The 22144-nt window shown below is 38.8% G+C and overlaps 1 protein-coding gene across 1 annotated transcript in view; it reads left to right on the top strand.

The window, feature by feature from the left end:
- Positions 1–19925, top strand: part of LOC121314734 (sushi domain-containing protein 5-like) — a 40854-nt gene extending 20929 nt beyond the window's left edge. Inside the window, exons 4-5 of the mRNA XM_041248326.1 lie at positions 870–1058; positions 16238–19925. Of these exons, the coding sequence (XP_041104260.1) occupies positions 870–1058; positions 16238–17529 (1481 nt within the window). The 3' untranslated portion in view covers positions 17530–19925. The remainder of the gene's footprint in view (positions 1–869; positions 1059–16237) is intronic.
- The last annotated feature ends 2219 nt before the right edge of the window (positions 19926–22144 follow it).

The raw sequence follows: 22144 nt of genomic DNA, 5'->3' as shown, positions 1-22144 counted from the left end.
AAAGGACAAAGCATAATATGTGTTAATCGTCCCATTAATAGAGAAGTCAACAGGTGCTGTTCTTGCATGCAACCACAAGTGTGGCTAGTCACATACGCAGAGGACACATTGAAAACTAATATTTATAAGATTTTTTTTTTATTTGAAACCCAGCAGAGAAATGGTAAATGATAGTTCCTCTTCTATCTGTGCTGTTTCTGGGAATCAATAATATCAGTACATGTGAGTAGCTTTGTCTGATGCGTAGGGGAGGCCTGTTTCTTCCTAAGCTGGTCAACTCAAATGAGAAGGAACTGAAACACTGTATGCTATCACTCTTATTAGAGGGCTTTGTTTTACAAGCTAACTATCTTTCAAGGTCAGTTTACCTCTAAACTCCACCTAATCCTATTTAAATCAACTTTACTGAAACACTAACTGCATTCCTTGCAAATATGACTCTAGAAATCACAACGTTTGTGCAAAGTTTGTGTTTCTATTTCCACTACCTCTCTCTCTGAGTTCTGACTAACGTCATGTTGTAATGGATAGTGAGATGAAGAAAGGTTTAAGGACTGTCATAATACTGATATATATATATATATATATATATATATATATATATATATATATATATATATATATATATATATATTTATGACAATGACAATGTTCTGTTCTGTACTATTGATAGAAATGGTAGAAATGATATAACTGATCTTGTTTAATTGTGTAGAAATGGTATGATTGATCTTGTTTAATTGTGTAGAAATGGTATCACTGATCTTGTTGCTACTGTTTCACACTAGTATTCGGTCTTTGTTGCTGTCGGATCAATGAACAGCAAACCTCCCCGTCCCCCTGTTTAACACTGTTTCCCCTCTCCACAGATAAGCCATGTGGGGACCCCCCTTCCTTCCCCCACACCACTCTGCAGGGGCACACTGGCTTTGAGATGGGAGATGAGCTGCTTTATGTCTGTGCCCAGGGCTACCTCATGGCCAGTGGAGAGAATGCCTTCACCCTGCTGTGTGACAGCTGCGGAGAGTGGTACGGGCTGGTTCAGTCTTGTACCAAAGGTGAGTACAAGAAAAGAGAGAGCCAGAGGATGTGTTTTTTTTTAACACACAAAACTCTCTCTATAGCCAAGAAGCGCAAAGCAAAACTTGAGAGCTGGGTAGTACTGGATTTTTCAATGGTACTATTTTTCACTGATCACCTTCCACTGTATGTGTAATGTAAAAAAACAAAAAAAAAAAACTAAGAACATGAAATTTGAAATACTGTAACTCATGCGCTGAAGCACTGGAGCCCAATGCGAATCAGGAAGTAACACCAGTTCCCTTTCAAGTACGAAATGTAACCATTACCGCAAGGGAATTTACCTCCTAAAGACCCAAAACCTGAATAAGATATATCAAAGCTGCTCAAGGAGCCTGTGTCACAGTCATGGCCCGCCCCCGAGGACATAAATGTACTGCGCTCACAGACCTCAATGTAATTTTTCCTTTCAAGACTAACCTGACAGGAGAGCCAAGTTCAAATAAGTACTTGTTACTGATTCTACTTTGTATTGAGCATATAATGAATTTTACACAAATTATATGTGATATTAAAAATAATCGCTGTATTAGTTTTGCTAATCTCACTGTAATATTTAAATGTATGTTATTGTGTTTATGATTGTGATTCTACTGGCAACAGAGCCGCGGTTTGTATCGTGCATGCTGTTGAGAAAGTGTATTTGACAACAAGCTATTCATGCAGGTTAAACAAAAACTCGTAAAGGAGAAAGAAGAAACATGATTTATGTAAAATATTTGAATGTTTATTGTAAATGGAATGAATGTTAAATAGAGTTGATTTTTGTATAAAAAATCATTCCAGGTGTAGCTGTTTATTGAATAAGTAATACTGGTAGGAGTAGGCGGATCTGGGGCTTATGTAATGCTGTGGCTTCCTGTACATTGGGTGATTCGTGATCTTGTCATTTTGTGTACAATCTGTGATCATCAGTTTTCATATGTGTGAAATATCCAGTGTCACAATTAATATGTATGCCTGTGAACACTACCAAGTTGCAAGTTGCTGTTTCCTGTGTTCCCAAAACCTCAGTGTTCCTGAGGTGAAAAATGTGATTCCCAGGGATCAAGGAACATAAGTCGGCTGACTTTGTGCTCTCTCCCTAGGCTGCAGTAGCTCCGACTGGAGTTATTTATTTCTCCTTTTCGAGTTGGCTAAAATTACGAGATATGTTCCATTATTATGTAATTGTTGAATTACTGTATTTTGTTGAGTTTCTTCTCTTGTGTTTTTCTGTCTTTTTTACAGAGACTAAGCGCAGGCCTGTCTGCAACGTGGTGTTACAGCACACTTGTAGCTGGGGCAGCTGCTTTAAACAGCAGGACCAAGATTCTTGCTTGTTGTGGTTGCTTGTAATCTCTTACAAAGTGTCGATGTCATTTTGGTGACAGCTTTAGCATCACCATTACAAAGGTTGTTAGTTCATTCTAACAAGCAGGCTTCACTCAGTCTCGTGTAAGTACTGAGTGGTTTTGCCAGTGGCTTGTACAGGTGGGCATACCTGTACATTGCTACCTGCAGTGACTGCGAACTGGGGGACCCGTACTGTACCAGTACTGAGGTCACTGATCCACTGTATTCACAACCCAGGACCGTACTTGTACCGACTCGGGACTGAGATTACCATAGCGGTAACATACCGGTACTAAAGCCATTGAACCGACCAGGTGCCTTCCCGATGGTGAGCCTCTCCCAAATGAGGTGATGAGCCTCATTTGGGAGAGGTTCGGGAGAGCAGAGCTAGATCTCCCAAGAATCAACCCACTGTCCCCTCTGGTTCTCTATAATACGAGGCAGGGACCCGCTGGCACTAGATGCCTTGGCACACCAGTGGTCAAGGCAACTGTTATATGCCTTCCCACCACTCGCCCTGCTCCCGCTGTTTGCAATTTTTAACGAGGGAAATTCCCCCTCTACAGTAAAGGTCTCTCTGACAGTTATTTCACCTTGCCATGTCGATTGAGTTCACTTCCTGGCGGGGCAATTTTTGAAAGGGGCTCGGGGCTACGGCCACTTATGAAGGACATTGTTACCTGCTGGAGGCTAAACATGGTGTTTATTGCGCTCGTGAAGCCTCCGTTTGAACCCATTTATCACTCAAAGCGACCTTCTTGCTTGGTATGACCGCCGCAAAGCGAGTGAGTGAGATGCAGACATTCTGTCTAAGCAGACGCTGTCCAAATGGATAGCAGACTCAGTCAGGACTGCCTATAAGCTGGCCAACTTGCACCCTCCAGAAAGGCTCACTGCCCATTCCATCAGGGGCATGGCAACTTTGTGGGTTTTATTCCAGAGGGCATCTGTCAAGGTTCTACAGATGTCTGGTTTTGCACCCTGGTTTTGGAACTAGTGTTAAGGACAGCTTTCAGTCAACCCTTACAAGACAGGCATATAGGTGAGTTCTCCCTATGTTTTTTTTACCCTAGCTACTTGTTACTGGGCTTCCATATGGTAATGCACAAGCCAGCCTCTTGGCGTAGCCACTAGCATTCCAGTTTGGTACAGTCACCCATGCGGTAATGGTTACATTTTGTCCTCGGAGGCAGGCCATGACTTCGTCACACGCTCATCGAGCAGGTTTGATATATCTTATTCAGGTTCCGGGTTATGGTAATGGTTCCATTTCTATTCCAGGGAGCCAGGGTTATGATAATAACCTAACGTTTCACGTAATACTGAATTAAAGGCAATATTTAGATCTGCCACTGTTTAGATAATTAAAATAGACCCTGCTGTAGTCTTGCTGTTCAAAGCAGAGGTGGCAGTGAACGGTGCCTGGACTAGGAGAGCACTCGAGAATTTCCGTGTCAACACTGCTGAGTTTGCACAGGGAGCTATCAAGGCACTGAGAAACTATTCCTGGCAGGACTTCCCGTCTCCTCTCAGAACCGAGTGTGACACTGTCAGGACGGTCAGCTGTAATTCTGTTTCTTTTTGGAGAAGTGTGTGTGGGTTGAGGGTTGAAAATTGGTTTGTTCTATCTACTTACTTAAGTTACAATGATCGGAATTTAAATTTAAATATGAAATGTCTTATAACTGAAACTGATTTTCAAAGAAATTCCTCACAGTTTACAATTTATCCTTTTAGCTGGCAAACTGAATAGAGCGTAACTGCTCTTGTTTTGCCTAGTTCACATTAAAGAGGTCTTGTGATTTTACTTCTAATGTGCCAGTGATCTTCTAACACTTAAATCATTCTATTTATTTAAGAGAAAGCATAAGTGCAGACACGTGTAATCTCAGAGTGCCAGGTGATTTCTGGTGGGACAGATGGAGTGTGAGAAATGTTGTAGGTAGATTGTGGTTACAAAATGTGAACCAGTGAAGTAAAGGTACTTTAAAAGAAAGAGTGAACTGCACATGTTATTTTGATATGTTATGATGCAAATACTTGAAGTGGAGTTGCATTATTATTATTATTATTATTATTATTATTATTATTATTATTATTGTCATTTTACATAGTGAATGATGATTTTCCTATAAACTTCAATGTTTTAAGGTTTTATTATTAGGGCTCAATCGGACCAATTTAATCAACTAAAGAGCTGATAGCAGATTTTTTTTTACAATTTAATTGTGGAGAATTGTATTTTTGTATATAAACTCAAATGAACCAACAGAAGATCTGCATTTTCTCCATGGAAGTGCAATCGTAAGTGAGCGGAGGCAGGACATAAACAGTTGAAGGTCTTTAGTAGGTTTAACAAATGGGAGAGTCAGAGATCTGTCCCTTGTTATGCAGGTGTCCAATCATGAGTGAGTAGAGGTGGGACATAATTGGGAGTTTAACCAATTGGAAAGTTAAAGATCTGCCTTGGTTTTGCAGCTGTCCAATCATTAGTGAGCAGAGGAGGGACATAAATGCTAGGGTAAGGGTGTAACCCCCATCTCAAACTGATGCTCCAGTGGTGTGCCAAACTGAATTAAAGCACAAAATATTTACATCATCCCCAGTAAGTGCATGAGTAGAGTGGTGTCTGAAACAATTAAGTATGTTAAGCATTAAGCATTTCATGAAGAAATTTCTTATCGCCACCATCATGCTGAGAACCATCTTCATCATGCTGAGAATCATGTTCTTCACTTTCTCCCTTGAAGAATCTTCCAAATAATTTGCCTTCTGGTATCCCTTGAATCCATACCTAACAAGCTAGCTAGAAGAGGGAATGTTATGTGATAGAGTGGCTACATGTTTTCATTGGTACAATAGCACAATATTGATAACAAATGAAAAAGTCACACACATTCACACTCACTCACTTCCTGGTTTTGTCATTACTTACTGCAATGCATTGTGGAGCAATGCAATGCATTTGAAATAAGTGCAGCACACTTCAGTTCTCCAGTATGAAATCAATTGGTTCATGGAATATAATGAAGTGCGTCTCTAAAGCGTACTTCATTTCAATTCAATTTGGCATGCCGCTGGAGCATCAGTTTGAAATGGGGGTTAGAATAGCTGAATTTTGCACGATATTGCTTATTATAGAGACTGCTATTGAGAATGATATTGAACTGCTTTTTACAAATTTAAACAAAAAATAATAAAATGTCATAAGACAACGGAGACATTGTAGTTGATTTGGTTACAAATTAATTTTCAAGAAGAACTTTCTCAGAAAAAATAGATTCAATACATGTAGTAAGTATGAAAAAAACACTTGATTAATTCTGTTGTTTATTTGGGCAAGCAAGAACTGGCATTGAGACAGTACTATGATGGCACCAATTCTTCAAATAGAGGTAATTATGTGAGATTACTTTCTCTGATTTCTGACTACGACAGCTTGCTAAGCAGTCATTTATTAATACCCACAGTATTCTCAGGTACCTCTAACAGGATTCCGAATGGCTGAATCTCTTTGGTGCCTCAGGTTCTGCTACATGCAGAAGTACAGGAAGGAAGCCAAGTGTAGTGGTGGCACGAGACCTATAATGAGATTTCCTGTATTCATTAAGGTTGATGATATAACTGCTAACCTCAATTTTTTAAAACAAACTCTGCTACCAGAACAAACAAAAATGTCCTGCAGATTTAAAGTTTTCCCCGCTGAAGACGGGAAATTTGTGGAAGAGCAGAATAACACATAAACTTAGAAAAACAATAAGCAGCATAAAATCAGTAAGAAATAACCTCAGCCACGTGCAGTGGCGTATGCAGGATTTTATTTTAAATAATTAGGGTAGGGTAATAATTAGGGCTGTCAATTAATCACAGTTAACTTCTGCGATTAATTCGCACTCCTGACTTGTCCCTCTTACGTGGGCGGATCCCCCTGTCTTAGTAATGCTCTATTTCCCTGGCACAGGTTTGTTGCTTTTAGTTACAGCATTAGAATACAGAGCTCAGTGAAACTTGCTCAAAGTAGCCCGTGGTAACGCTCTCTCCCCCTCGTCCCGAGACACCAAACTCCCCACAGTTCAGCAGCCACGTCACAGTGTGTAAGGGCTTCCAGTTAAAGCTACAGTAGCTGCACAGTACAAAACAGAGTTCCAGTTAATCTGTTTTGTTGTATTAGTTCTACACTAATAACATTAATTAAATAATATGAACAGTGCAAATACTATAACCTGGCCAAAACAATAGAAAATATATTACAATAGCATTAGTAATAAAACAAACTTAAATGAGATGGATGCAGTAATTGTATCAATTAAATATGCAATTAAAACCAAGGTTAACTGAGATTCATTTTTTAATCACTTGATAGCCTAGTAGTAATAATAGAAATGATAAAAATCACCCTATTGTGAACCGTGATGTTTTACCTCACAATCACATTTAGAATCACTACTGTGCAGTTATAAAACATTCAAATTGAATAACAGAAATAATAACCTACCTTACCTGGTGTTTAGATCCCCAAGTCCATCCTCCTGTTTTTCATTCTTGTCGAGTACTTGTAGGTCTCTTTATAACAGCTGTTTAAAGCATGATTTGCACGGGACTGAAAAAGCTTTCAGTGTTGGTCAAAAGCAGAGGATGTCTAGTAACCTCCCAGGCATGGATTCGTTTTTATCAAGGAAAGTTGGTAAATTCAAAATTAAATGCAATGTTGTGCATGATTTGTAAACAGTGAACTGGGTTTAAATAACTAATTTCATTGTACAGTAATCCCTCGCTATACGAGCTACCGATATACAAGATTTCAATTATACAAGTCTGTCACAAAGACGGATGTAGTGGGTGATGTCAGAAACCAGAACCAGGAACCAAGAAATAAACAACAGAGAGGTGGAGTTTGGTGAAGCTGAGCGACTGGTTTCGCTCAGCATTTAGTAATGAAACAGACAGAAAATAAAAGGTTGAAAGACAAATAAGACACAGGACATGGCACTTTAGCCAAAATAAAGAGACAAGTAAAACGGACTACATAGACAAAAGACGGTGAGCTTGTATTATGATTTAGCTATTATACTAACTGTTACCTCCGTCTCCAATCCCGTTCTCCACTCACCGAACACACAACCCCGAAAACATGCTGCTTTTGTGCAGCTGTACCGAGACTCGACTGCTAATCAATTATTCAATTGGAGTCTCGGTACAACTGCATGTGAATTAATAAAGTGCAATTCCCCGTGCTCACATATTACTACATTTTACCTGCACGTGAAGTGCTGTGCAATCCTCGTGCCTAAATGCAAACATACATTTTAAACAACTCGTGTTCCACAGACCCATTTATATCCTGTGTACCAATGACTATACACCAACATTAACACACAACACGCAACATACAACACTGAAATACACACAGAAATTAATACCTGTTTTTCCATTAAACAAGCATGTTTTCGCTCTTACGAGAAGGGAGCTTGCAAAGTGGCCAATCGTATTGCATCTGCACAAGGCAAAAAACTGTGACAGCCCCGGTCTTTATTTGTGAGGGACTCATGCACACCACAAGAGATTGTTAATTTGTCATTTACTGAACAACTTTAGACTAATTTCTTTAATAATTGATACAGAATTTCAGTGATTTCATATTTAGATACCGTACTGTCCTTTTTTAAGGGGAATTTTTTGGGCTCTGGAACCAATCGAAGATGGGAACCAATGGGGATTTCATTTCTGTTATACGAGATTTCGCCTAACGAGGAGTTTTCAAGGAACGAATTATGCTCGTATAACGAGGGATTACTGTACTTTCTTTTCCAAAGACTACAATAACCATTCTGTCTCTTTTTTTTTAAAGTGTGCTTATAGGCAGGCAGTGAAGCAGACAGCTCATAGTTGAGAGCTTACAGTGGGCGGTTATGGTGTCGCAGATGGCTGACATTTTTTTTTCTCCCACGTTATTGAATAATGTATTTCGGGGGGGTCAAACCCCTAAAACTACCCCCCCTAGCTTCGCCACTGCCACGTGTCTCATTGATAAATCACTATATAGCTGGGTGTGCGTGGACTGTCAAAATGTCACACCTTGGCAATTCTCTATTTAAGGTGCCAAAATTTGATAGGTGGAGATTAGCTGTCAAATTTTCATAACTTGGCAGTTCTATGTCCAGGGTTATTGTTTTCTTTTATTTAATCCAATAAAACATTTATAGTCCATAATTAGGGCTTCTGTTTTTCAGTTTTTATTAATTGTATTTTTGTGTGCATATTTTTAGCTATTTTCGAGTTTTATGTAAATCGTTTTTTTCTGGGCTTTTGTTTTTGATATGCTGTATGAAATTTGTGTTTTCGGTTACTTTCAAAAATGCTTGAGCGTTTTTTTTCTGCTAAAATATGTGTAGTAGTAATTCCACAGCACTTAAGTTGTTACTTCTTTCCTTTGCTGTCTTCCACAGCGAAACCCCTATGGTCACAGGCACATTCTTCTGGGGTTTTTGTGTGTGGGCATTTCTGTACATTTCGCCACAATTCTGTTTTAAATCCTCCGTATTTTAACATCTTTAAATCCTGCTAACAAGCCTCCATTCTTGTTTTAAATCTCGCAAGCAGAGTCTTCAATAGAAATGTAGGAATGTGCTGTAACTCAGTAGTTGGGGCGGGTTTAAAGTATTCAGAACGAATCAATGATAAATACCAGTGAGAAAGGCAGGATATTGCCCAGCAGCACTGGGAAATGTATTTATTATCATTTTTGTAGTAGGTTTTCTTTTTTAAATGGGAAAAGGGTGAAGTCATTGTGAATTGATTAACCATTTCCACAGTTTTTCCGGTGTTTATTGGCTATCCACCGACTTTGTTTTTTTTGTAACGGGGATGTTTTATCAGTTTTTATCGGTTAAAACCAAAAAGCAGAAGCCCTACCCATAATGTTGTTTTTTTGTATTTTTTCAATTTTGCTGTCTTCTAATTCAGTCATCTGTGTTGTTTTGTGGCAGTTGTCCTTCACTGCCTTCACAATCCTACATGCTGGGCCACTTTTCCATTAGTAGGTCTCCTGTAAGGCTAAAGTTGTAGATCATTGTAACAGGGGATGTGTTACGTGTGTGGGTAGTCACTGGAAAATACTGACAGACACAGAGCACTGGTGTTGATCAGGCACGCAGATATGATTTCAACACAGTGCTGGCACTAGGGTATCAACAATGGTAACCCTAGGGTCACATATAATAAAGAAATTAAAACAAAGCTAAAACTAAAATTTTGCCACACAAAATGGCGAGCGCTAGTCCCACTATAAGGAACGTCATGCACCAGGAACCTACTACTCTATGGTAACCCTCTCCATACTGTTTTGGGATCCACATCCCCTAAGCTGATCCACTTCTGTTCCGTTGCTTCCGAAGTCCTGGCCTCCCAGTGACTCAGGGCTATTCCGACGGTACTGGCTGGGCAATTGCCTTCACAAGCCCCGTCGTGACAGTAGTTCCTGCAGAGCTGACGCTCCCCTCTTGATGTCAACAAACACACAGCACCCATCTGTGTGTCAATGGTATTGCAATCGCCCTGAGCTGTAGCGCAGCCGCTTTGAGCTCTGCACAGCATCCCCAGGCATGCCCCCCAGCCAATCCGGACCTCCCAATCAGCTCAGCTCAGGGCGAGTCTCCTGCTTGGCTGGTTGCTTAGCGACATGTCTCTGGCTGCGCATCGCAACTGACCTCCCAGGCACACACACTTATGCAGGAATGAGCTATAATTAATGGTGGATGGACAAATCTTACCACACGGTCACGTGATCGCTTACAACCAAAGGGCTTAGTTTGCACAGCCTTATTATCCACAATTGGGTGTACATTATACCTTATATTATTATTATTATTAGTAGTAGTATTATTATTATTATTATTATTACTATTATTAATAATAATAATAATAATAATAATAATAATAATAATAATAATAATAATAATAATAATACATCTTTATCCTCAAATTAATTTATTGTACAATCCAAGAGAAGGGTATTTGAGCTGGAAAGTCTGCCAAGCAGTGTACATTTTGCTATAGGAAAAACTGTTAAAACGACCACCCAAATTCTGAATGGGGATTCAGTTAGGTAACTCCTGAAATCTTTCTATACAACATGGTCCGTTGTGTGAAATTACACTTTTCAAATATGCTCTCTTGTTCCTTTGCCGAAAGACAGCAACAAAGGTACCATACTCAAACAGAACGTGAGTTTAGGGTTACAACAGAAAAAACAAAGTCAGTCAAGTCCATCCTGTTATTTCTAATTTGCTGTTTCCTCCGAACGTGTATCACAGGAACAGTCCACCACATGTCAACCAGGAGTAGTGTATGGAGGGATTATGTCACAGGTATGAGGTAATGAAGGCAGTGTAGGTTTAAGCTGTGAGCCGCTTTGCAAGAAAAAATAGCCCTGTACAGTTACCATTTCCTGCAGTTTCCCTCGGCATGAAAGAACACTGTGTTCTCCTGAAAACACACAAGCACATTCAGCCCTGGTGTAGGGGGCTTGGTATGTAAAGAAATCTGAATATCATTTTCAAAGAGCTAGTAACTTAAAAAGAAGGTGTCCAACATTGACAGTCAAATAACTGCTATCGTGGTCGTATATTTTTGTCCACCTTATGAGAGCACATTAAGTATTATGTGGCTTAAGAGTAAAACTACAGAAACTTCTTAGGTGACACTTGGTTTTACCCAAGTTATAGATGGCATTATCAATATAATAATAATAATAATAATAATAATATAATAATAATAATAATAATAATAATAATAATAATGAAACCACCCATAACTATTGTGAACATCACAAAATGTATACTGTGGTAAAGTTTAATGTTTTTGCACCTTTGAAATGCATGCGGCTGGTGTGGGGAGGGCGGAGGGAGACACATGCGTGCCACTGAACTGATTGCTCTCCCTTCTGTCTTTTCACACAGGGCTGTTGGACTATTTGCTAAATAGAATTGTCAAGCGCAGTCAACAGGAGAGGGAAAGCAACAGTTTCGCAAATACATTCTCGCAACTTTCTTTTAGCTGCCTCCTGTAGTCTTTGCCTTCTGTTCCACTTGTTTATGGACAGTCATGATTCTCAGGGTTTTGTGTTTTTCATCAGGGTTTGTTCCTAATAAAATTCCACCTCGAGTGCCCGGCTCTGTTCAGTATAATTAGAGCTTCTGATTTTCGGTTTTAACAGACTGACCCCTTGCCCTGTGAAAAAAAAAGAAAAAATAACCTACAAAAAAACCCAGTGCATTTGGGTAATGTCCCTCCTTCCTGTATCTCACATTGACTTGTTCTGAATACTTTAAACACACCCCAAATACTAAGTGACATTGAATTCCTACATTTCTATTGGAGGACTGTAACACACTCACGAGATTTGAAATTAGATTACAAGAAATGGAGGATTGTTCTTGCTTGCGAGATTTAAAGCTGTATTGCAGTTCGAGAGAGAGCATTTACACGTTCGTGGAATTTAAAGCAGAATTGCAAATTGTTGTGAAATGTAAAAAGAAAAAACAAAAGCCTAAACCCCAGAAGAATGGGCCCATATCCGTGGATTTCGTTGTGGAAGACAGCAAAGGAAAGATGGTACAATTAAAGTGTGCAAATACTGTCGAGTTACTATACTTAGGGCCTCATTTACGAAAGGGCACTAAATGTAGCTGTGACATGCACATTAAGTAGTGAGCCTAACCTGCACCATAAATCTAAATTCACTGCCTCATTTACTAACAGAGAATGCATTAATTTACATGCACACTATTTGGCAAATTTACATACCATAGCTTGCACAAAACATGTAATTTAATGTGCACGATAATGTCCAAGACTTACCAGTGACCACCTTGATATCCAAAGCCCCAGCAGTCCAGGCGTATCTTTTGGTCAGTGGCTTATTGTGAAAGGGGGAGGTGGCTTACATTGACCGAAAATGAGCGCTCAACAGATGCAGCTATTTGCAGGGGACAGGCAGAGGCAACACAAACTAAAACTGCATGCAGAGGAGTTAGAAATTCTAGTGAATGGGGTTGTTTTAAATTATAATACCTTGTTCGGGCCAGTGTTTTATTTATTTGTTCCAATGTAATGAACTTTAATATACAATCTAATAAATTATAAAATTAATTCACATTTATTCACGCTTAATATAACCTGTTAAATTTATGTTATTTACAGGTAAAAAAAATGCACTGCTCTATATGAAAACAAAACCGAAAGTAACCAACAACAATAATTTCATACAGTATATATAAAAAGCAAAAGCCCTAGAGAAGAAAAAAAAAACAGGTTTACATATAACTTGAAATTGTTGTGTTCTAGGATATATTGCCATTATCCAACCAGCGGTCCTTGACTTAGCAGTGCAGACATATACAACTTAATGTCACTTGAGTCAGCTTCCAGAAAGATATAGCCCCAGCCCCACTCCCATTCAACCCAGAGATCTTCACTATCAGGGCTCATCTGAGTGGCTTCAGAGCCAGGAAGCTTGCAGTAACTGTCACATGGTAAAAATACCTGTTTCAACCATCAGAGGATGGTATAGTGAAAATGAGGATCAAACACTGGTCCACAGAATTAAGGGACCAACATACTGGGTGCAGTGCCTAAAGAGCCCGTCTCCCTTTGTCAGAGTAGAAATATGTGACTGTATTAAGCAACTCAGTTAGATAGCAGAGAAAAGTCAACACAAGCCAAGTTTAGCTCCTGTGCTTAGAATTTTCTCACAATGTGACTGCTTTATTTACTTATTGTTCCTAATAGTGTCCAAAACTGTCTGCATGTTATTGTTCTATTAAAATAAAGTATGTGCAGTAAATATATTTAAATCAGGGATAGGATGTTTTTTGTTTGTTTTTTAAGAGAGAAATCTATATTGGTGATCCAAGAAAAACTAAAGAAAGTAAAACTGTTAAAGCAATTGCTATAAAAGGCTGCCATAGCACTTCCTCGCTAAATACCAGCAGTGGGTCTGGGCAGCATTTGCAAATAGTTGTTCTTATAAAGCCAGGAAATAAAAACACCAGCAACAGTTTGCTTCTGCTTTCCATGGGAATCAGCTCCCAGCGCGGCAAGAGTCTGAGTAGCCCCTGCTTTGATGCTGCACTGATTGATTGGAGCCTTCAATCCTATCGGTGTGAATAATGTAGGTTTGTTTTCTACCAGCTTGAATGGTTTTCAAACTGATGACTGTAAAACTGTAAATGCTTGATACAGTAACTATGGTTCTAGGGTTTGTTTATGGTATTCAAGTTTAGCATGATGAAAGTGGGATGTATTATTTAAATCAAAAGATATTATCTTCATTATTCAATCTCTTTATTTTAAAGTTTTAGATTCCCCATTTATAATTTTCATGAACTTTGACTTCCCCCCCACCAGCCCCTGCATCTTTTAATAGCCTGCCCCCTCTTTAAGGCAGCTTGAGATGCCGCAAAGCCATTTCCCGTGAAACACCTCATGATTAGGCTTGGTTCAATGAATTATGTCCTGGCTTTCAGATCACTCACCAGTCCACAACATTTTCCTGGCTTTTTCTTCTTGAGTTTCTGCAACGCTTTCTCAAGAAGAGCCCTGCTGGAGCCACCTTCCTTTCCCAGATGAACACATTAAATCCATATGTGACCCAACTCTTACATCCCTTGAAGAGTAATATTTATTTTCAGAAAGAATACAAAGTATGCACTGGGATGTTGAGTCGAGGGGCAGCGTACATTTTTTGACACTTTAATATAAGTTCAAATAGTCACATGCCTTCTGAAAAATAACTGTAACCATCAGAGATGTCATTTTTGCAGTAGCGGTTTTAGGCACATGCAAGGCAGCAAGGGGCCCCTGTTGTCATGGCTCAGTTACTAAAAAAACATATTTACCTCAGGTCTGCAGCTGAATGAATTACTTGTTAGCCATTTTACTGTTCTTTTTATCTACGCCACAAGCCATGAACAGAAAAAACACAACGTTAGGGGTTTAAAGCCATGCGCAAGTTTATGTCAGTATGTGCCTCATAAAAATCATGTAACACATGATTTAAGCTAAAGACGGTAAGATATTTAAAATGAACTATTTTCGACACACTATAAACAAAGTTTGCTTGCGCATCAGTGCTGCAAGCTTGAGGGAATACATGTATTGGTGTCTCATACACACAGGGCTGCATGTTTGATGAACCTGGAAACAAATTAAAATAAATGCGTTTCCAGCCGATGTATCGTCCTCACCTCTTGAGATGCTCGACTACATTTACAAGGGAAATTTGCTGAACCTGTATCCCAACCTCAGTGTTGCCTTGTGTCAACTTTTGACTGTGCCTGTCACAGCAGCGTCAGGGGAGAGAAGCTTTTCCTTGCCTGAACATTAAATTAATCAAAATGTATTTACTTGCTTTTTACAATGTCTCAGGAATGTTTGAGTGGGCTAGGGCAGATATCAATCGTGTACTAGATATGCAGAACACTGGATTGTTCAGTTATAATTGCAGACTATGTCGCTGCAAAAGAACAAAAGGTTGATTTCTAATTGTCTGTGTGTTTGTTTGTTTTTTGTGATTGCTGTAGTAAAATGCAGTACATTTAATAATGTCGTTATTGCCCTGTTTGAAAGTCATGGTGTCGTAGTGAACAGGACCCGGAATAGTTGCACGGGGCCACCGCGGGACAAATGGCAGCACTGAATTTTTGTCACAGTTCAAGATACTTCACTTTTGCTTCAGAAAGAAGATCCTGTTTTGTTAGCACATGTTTCCTTTCCAGTGCACAAGAATTATAGAATGAAATGGAGCATCAGCAACTTGGATTATTTTTGACATATGTTTTAATCCTTTCATTTTGTACAAAAAACAGCACCACACTATTACATTAAAATACAATTCATTTTTAAATGGCGGAAAAAAGTATTTTATTTGTTACTGTACTCCCCCACTTTGCTAAAACGTGCAAAATTCATTGAAATACAATAATGTATAAAATTTGTTTCGAATCAGTACACTGTATCATACAAAAAAATCAATTTTTAAACAAAAAAGAATAAACTCAGCTAGATCGAAAAATCCTGCCTGTCACACAGTAGTACTCGGTTTCATTGCGAAATCGGATTCGAAAATACAACATATTTCTAGCAATGTATTATAGTTCCTGAAATACAACCTCTTCAACTAACGAGGCCTACAAGAATACAATGCTGTTTGACACAAATATGTATTTTTCAATATAAACAGTAAACACAAGTACGTGTTGGGGGACTTGCAATAATATAATTTACCTTAAAAGGTCTGCCTCTCTCGGTCGATTTAATATAATATGTAAAGATAAGGACTGCTTTCAGTGCACAGGCAGTGATCAATATCTCAGAAAGAAGACACCACCAAAGGAATGAAATTAATGATTTATTGAATTGACAGATAAACATGCCCATAAATGATTCATTACTTGAATTTGACCCAGTTGCTGGCAAAACTATGATAAATTAAATCTATGATAAATGGTGGGCAGGGTCTTGAAAAAGAGCATGCAATATACGCTTGCTGTAATTGGTCAAAGTTTTGGATGACCCATTAGCTGAATGCACGTAATGCATATTTTTATCACCAAAACACACTGGTAAGACTTCTAGTCAAATAATAATTTTTTTTTTTCAGTATTTTGACGTCTTACAATTTGAGGGTTTTGTAGTTTGGGAGCAGGTTAATGACCTTTTGATGTCCTGAACAACAGGACAATATATTATTACATTTGGAAAGAAAGAAAGAAAGAAAGAAGACTATCAAGCCCTAATTTATATAATTTTGTATTTCTCCTAGATGAGACAGAGGCGCATATTGACTATGAAGACAAGTTCCCTGACGAAAGGTCGATGGCGTTTGAAGATACTGATGAGGATGAGGATGAGGAATTTGCTTTTTCAGAGCATGAGGACACTGAGCAGGAAAGAGGAGATGTGAAAAAGGGAGAGGTGGTGGAGGAAGAGGAGGTGGAGGACTTCACTGAGCGGGAGAACCTGGAGCCCACGACCCCAACAGAGTCTCCCGTTTCGCTGCTGAGTCAAAAACACCTCTTCTGGTTCCCCTCCGAGACCTTCCACGAGACCAAGCAGCCAGAGGAGCCCCAGGAACCTACTAGCGAAAGCACCAAAACTGAGTTCTATGAGGGGGACAACTACATTGGGGTGAAGTCCTCAGGCAGTGAAAACGGAGGAGTCAAAACCTTCGACAATAATGAGGACTTCCCTATTGACTCGCCTTTGGAGACAAACAATGAAACCAAAACCACGAAGGAATCTGTAGCCAGCACCGACGAGTCCTGGCTGGATGGCTACCCGGTAATGCAAGAGGTCGAGGAAGGCGAGAAAGTGGATGGCTCCATGGAAACCGAGGAAGGGGAGGGCGTGGTCACGACTGACCAGCCAAACCACGTGGAGATCAGCAGAGCCGACACCTCAAGCACCAGCCCGACCACCGACTTCACCCAGATAGTGGCGGGACCCACCAGGCAGCTGGATTATGGTGACAAGCCTGTTCCTGTGGAGCTGACACCAACCTCACCCCCGGAGAACGTGAGCGCCAGCAAAGGCATGGACTACACGTATCACACAACCACATCATCCAGGATAGTCATGGCCAACACTACTACCATGGAAGAGACTGTCGAGCACCAGGAATTCCCGGCAATACCCACAGACACCTGGGAAACAACTGAGACAGTGTACCCCTTCATCAATCACATACCAGTGCCAACATACGCAGAAGATACCACCACGTCTTACCAAGAGCCTATAGAAACTACTACCAGATCACCAGACGAGTTTGCAGGAACGGCCCTTTACGATGAATTCACAGAGAAAGAGAACCTCACAGAGGGTACCGGAGCCAAGTTACTTCCGACAGCAGAAACGTGTGTAGGGGAGGACTGTCCCCAGCCTAGCAAAGGCCCCATGATCGCCACCATCCTCATTGTCATCTGTTTGTTGATATTTACCGCTGTATTGGCTGTCTGGTGCTACAAGAAAAAACAACAGAAGAGCTTTGTTTATAAGATGAATGGGAAAGGCCAGACCAGACACCCCCAGCACATTGAAATGCAACAGAAGGTCTAACTTTTTTTTTTTTTTTTTACTGGGCTAGCTACTAGCTGGAGTTGATTTACAAAGCTACTCAAGCCCCCAGTGGATGCCTAGAACTGACTCTTTCTTTAGAGACAGAGGACAATGTGGTACCAAGAATTTGTTTTTGTTTGTTTTGTTTTGTTTTTGTTTCCAAAGGTCAAATGTTGTCACAAAATGGTTCCAGCACCTTAAATATAAAACACATGCATTCTTAGACAAGCCCAAAAGATTCAGAGACAGTAAATAATAAATGGTGGGTGGCTTCAGGGGCCTAGTTATAACTGTTTGATGGCTGTTTTTAGGGCGTATGTAAAATGGGTCACAAACTTCAACACAATTGTAACTAAATAAGCTTATCTGGAAGACAGTCTGATGGAGGCAAGTTGTTGATGCCAAAAAGCCTGCATATTATTGTCATTAGGATGTCATTCTGTGTGTTCCTTCAGCCCATCATGCAGTCTATCCAACACCTTTCGAGAGCACTAAATCTCAACAGTTCCACACATAACAAGCAAACCAGATTTTTGACAATAAATACTATAGTTAGATAAAGGTAAAATAATGTACAAGCAATCAACATTTTTTAAGTTTTCTCTTTAGAATATAGCCAAAGAAACACTGCTGTATGCAATTGGGTATAAATTATCTTATGTAAGGCACAACATTTTAGAATGTATAGATATATGTTTAATTAAATTTTTTACAAATTCACAAGTCTAATAATGAGCTGAAATACATTTTGTGAAGACCTGTGACCTTTTAAAACCGTCTGTGTTTTAAATGATCTATGGTAAGGCATACGTACCATGCTCAAATGAAATGGGGAAATTGTTTGTGGTGGGGGTGGGAGGGGACTAACACAGCTCACTCTTGATTGTAAATGACCCATCTCAGTGGGTTGTGAAGCATCATTCAAAACTAGTCTCTACTTGCGTGCCATTCTTTTTTTACATGTATTATTCAGTTAGTAAGTTAATTGTTCAGTTTCTAGAGAACATGCTAGCATTGTTTTTTTTTAATATATAATGTTGTATTAATATAGATTTTCATTTGTTTTTTTGATAATGAACAAGGTGTGTTGGTTACTTTTTGTAACATAAAAGATGGCTAGAAGCATTTCTGAAGCGATACCAATATATTTTAGCCTGGCATCTTTTTTGTTTTTTTTTAAAAAAAAAAACAAAAAAACATTTATGTTAACAAAATAACACTGTACAACTGAATATGAGATAATAACCAAAATGTTCTCACAAAGCTAGATTTGAATTGTGTTTAGCCTTTGCAAAGTGGTGATCTTGCATGTTGTTGACTCATCTGTAGCATTTTCACATAGACCTAATCCTAGCTTTGAATCACAAGTTTCTGTTTAGTCCCCAAGGGAAAGACTGAGATATAATTCTCTATATACAACATGTAAATTAAAAGTGGGAAGGCTCTCAGAGCATTTAGTACCAAATTAATTGACCTCAGCTGAACTGCTTCAACATCAGACAGACATGGTTCCTCTCCTGAGGCTTTAGGAAGAGCATACAATTTTAACTACAGTAGTTAATTGTCATATAATTAGTGAGTAGTGACTGATGAGTAAACCAATCGATTTCAAAGTGTACTTGCCAGATTAGCAGTAGTAGTAGGCACTCAAAAATAGTCCGTTGCTTTTATTTTTTAACCTCTTGTATGAGATAGGAAAAATTCTCGACCCTTTTTGACTGTTGCACCCTGACATTACTGGTAAGCTTTATTGATCCGATATTAATAATCAGATTAAAATGAAAGTTTTAAAATATTTTTGTATAACAGTCATTGATATGTTGGACTTTGTGCTGAGCAGAATCAGTTTCAGTAGATTACTTTCAGTAGGAATGCATGCTTTAATCTGGCAAATGCAGGCAGCAGGAATTTCTGTTTTGCATAAATAAAGACAATCATTGAGGGTGGTCATAATGCATTATCTAGTATTGCTAGTCAGCACATTTTCACCACTGACACAGTGTCATCAATAGCAGTGGATTTGTTCTCCCAATAAAGACCCCTTGACTAGTACTGTAAAACAAGATTGTGGCTCCCTGGATTGGTCTGTGGCAGCAGCCAAGGTTCCATATCTGGGTGCTACAAAAGTCTGTAAATCTCAGTATTCTGATATTGCAGTGAAATCAGTCAACTTGCATGCAACACACACAATATACAACTATGGCCAAATGTATTTCATCACCCTATAGAATGAATTCATTTTGCTTCATAAAGTTGAATGAAACATGCTGAATAATGTTGCATTAACATATTGCATTGCATACCGCGTTGTAGTGCTCCATATACCTAACAAAAAACTGACAAAAATTGAAAAATGTGACATGAAATACTGTACTACTATTATGGTTTCTGGTAAACTTTTGTGATATCATTTTGTAGTTTTTTTGACAACAAGATGTTAAATAAAATATCTAAATTATGATCATGTGTGTCAAGACTAAAATTCTAGGTGATGCAAAACTTTTGGCCATAGCTCATATATATATATATATATATATATATATATATATATATATATATATATACACACACACACAACATTTGCTTCACTTATTATTATAACCAACGTTGCAAATTTGTATTATGTATTTAGGTGTTTGTTTTATGTGATCTCTCATGACAGACTTGCATTTATCAAGTTGCTGTTTCCTGTTGTGCGGTACAATACAATACTCCTTAAACTTAACTTTCATTTTTTTGTTTTGTTTTTTTCACATAAATGTCTGTGTTTATTATAGTTCTTTATTTGTGTTCTATATTTGGGATAACAAAGGGACATAATTAAAATACAATTTAAAAAAAAAAAAAAAAATCAGGAATACAGGCTCAAGAATTAAACAATCCTAAAAAAAGAAGTTCAAAAACTTAAAATTGACAATGAGTTCATATTGTACTCTGACAACATGCTTACTGATCCAAAATAAAATAAAAAAACAGTTAGAAAACCCCGGACGGTGTGAAAGGAAGTGTTATTCCCCTCTGGGGATTGGTACGTTTATTTTGCATGCAGACAGACACTCACAATCACCCACAAACACATGCACAAACTCAGACGTACACAGAGACAGACCGACCCAATGTGGCACTGGCATGTACTGTAGGGCTCGCCTCCCTGCCTGTCTGTCCTCCTGCCTGCTGTATTTGCCATGTGTTCCAGGGCTCCTCACTCAGCTTTCCATCGTTACTTTCACAGCCTGTCGGAGGATTCATTTTTCACATAACATGGCAGTGTTATTGCATTGCTGATTTATTGCTAAACACTTCGGAAAACAATAATACAGATGCTCTGAAAGGCACAACGGAATACGTCTGGAGCCGACTGAGTTTGGATTTGTCAAGCAGTGTTCGTACAGTTAAGAATCTCTTTCTAGGTTTGACCCCACACCACTTCCATGCCTTCAAAATCAATCTGTATTGATTTTGTCTACAGACTGCTATAAATGAATCTGGATACATCATCTTCCAAAAAGAAGCCCTGCAGGTCTTAAATACTCTCACAGCATGATACATAAATTTAGTGAAGTCTACCATTTTTCATTTTCAACCTTGACAATGTTACAATACCAGGGCAAAAAAGGACATTTTCGGCATAAATACGAGACATACATTTTTTTACGGAGAGCATCAGCTTCAATCCAAATGTTATGTCTTAATAAAAAACTATAATAGTCATGGACTGTAAGTGAACAACCATGAGGACAACTCAAAGAACATAACTCAAAGATGGGCTCTAATTTTGAACCAGCTGCAATTTGCATTATTGTTGCCCTGCTAGTTCTGTAGCATTGCCAGTTCAACTCATTTAACACAAATGTGCAAATCTCATACTGGTGAAAACAGCATTGATAGTCAATTTAATTGTAATTCTATTTTGAAAGGTAAAACACTTTTTTTTTTTTGCTATACAATACTGTTGTGCGTGTGGGGAGTTTATTACAGCAAACTCTTGCTTATCTGAACCTCGGTAGTCCAAACTGACCTCTAATGAAATACATGCGGATAGCGGCTACATAAACCTTAAAATCATACTCCGATAGATGTGTTTGGATTAATGAGAGTCTAATGTTTGTATTTAGAAGTAAAACATTAATGTAATGTAAAATGTAATTATTACACATACTAAATGAAAAGGTATGTGAAAAAGCACCCTTAAAAGTAATACATAATATCCTCTAACAAGCACAGGGGGGCCCAATTGCCAAAGAACTGTGTGCATCATTACCCCTAATTCAGCTGTCCGTACGAAGAACTTAAACAACCTGAATGGAGTGATCTTTAATCTTTCAATTCAACTGGCTTAACTGCAGACAGGCATATTGCTGCAGTTCATTTGCTCCGGATACGTGAAGGCACTAAGACACTAAGTTTATTCAGCCCTGAGTCACTGGTTTTAAAAAGACACTGCTGTTTGTAGCATGGCAGTCGCCCAAGACCCCAGACAGCTGCAGTGAAGGGTTGCTTGTGGGTTTCTCTCACTGCTTTGCTACAAACTGCACGAAGACTCAATGTTCAAACATTATTAAACAAGTAAATGTTTTCTCTGGCACAGATGCAAGAGGGATCTGTTTTCAAAAAT

Source organism: Polyodon spathula, chromosome 4 (genome assembly GCF_017654505.1).
Source record: "Polyodon spathula isolate WHYD16114869_AA chromosome 4, ASM1765450v1, whole genome shotgun sequence".
NCBI classification, from domain to species: Eukaryota; Metazoa; Chordata; class Actinopteri; order Acipenseriformes; family Polyodontidae; genus Polyodon; species Polyodon spathula.
Note: the sequence above shows the minus strand (reverse complement) of the source record. Positions and strands in the feature narration are given on the sequence as shown.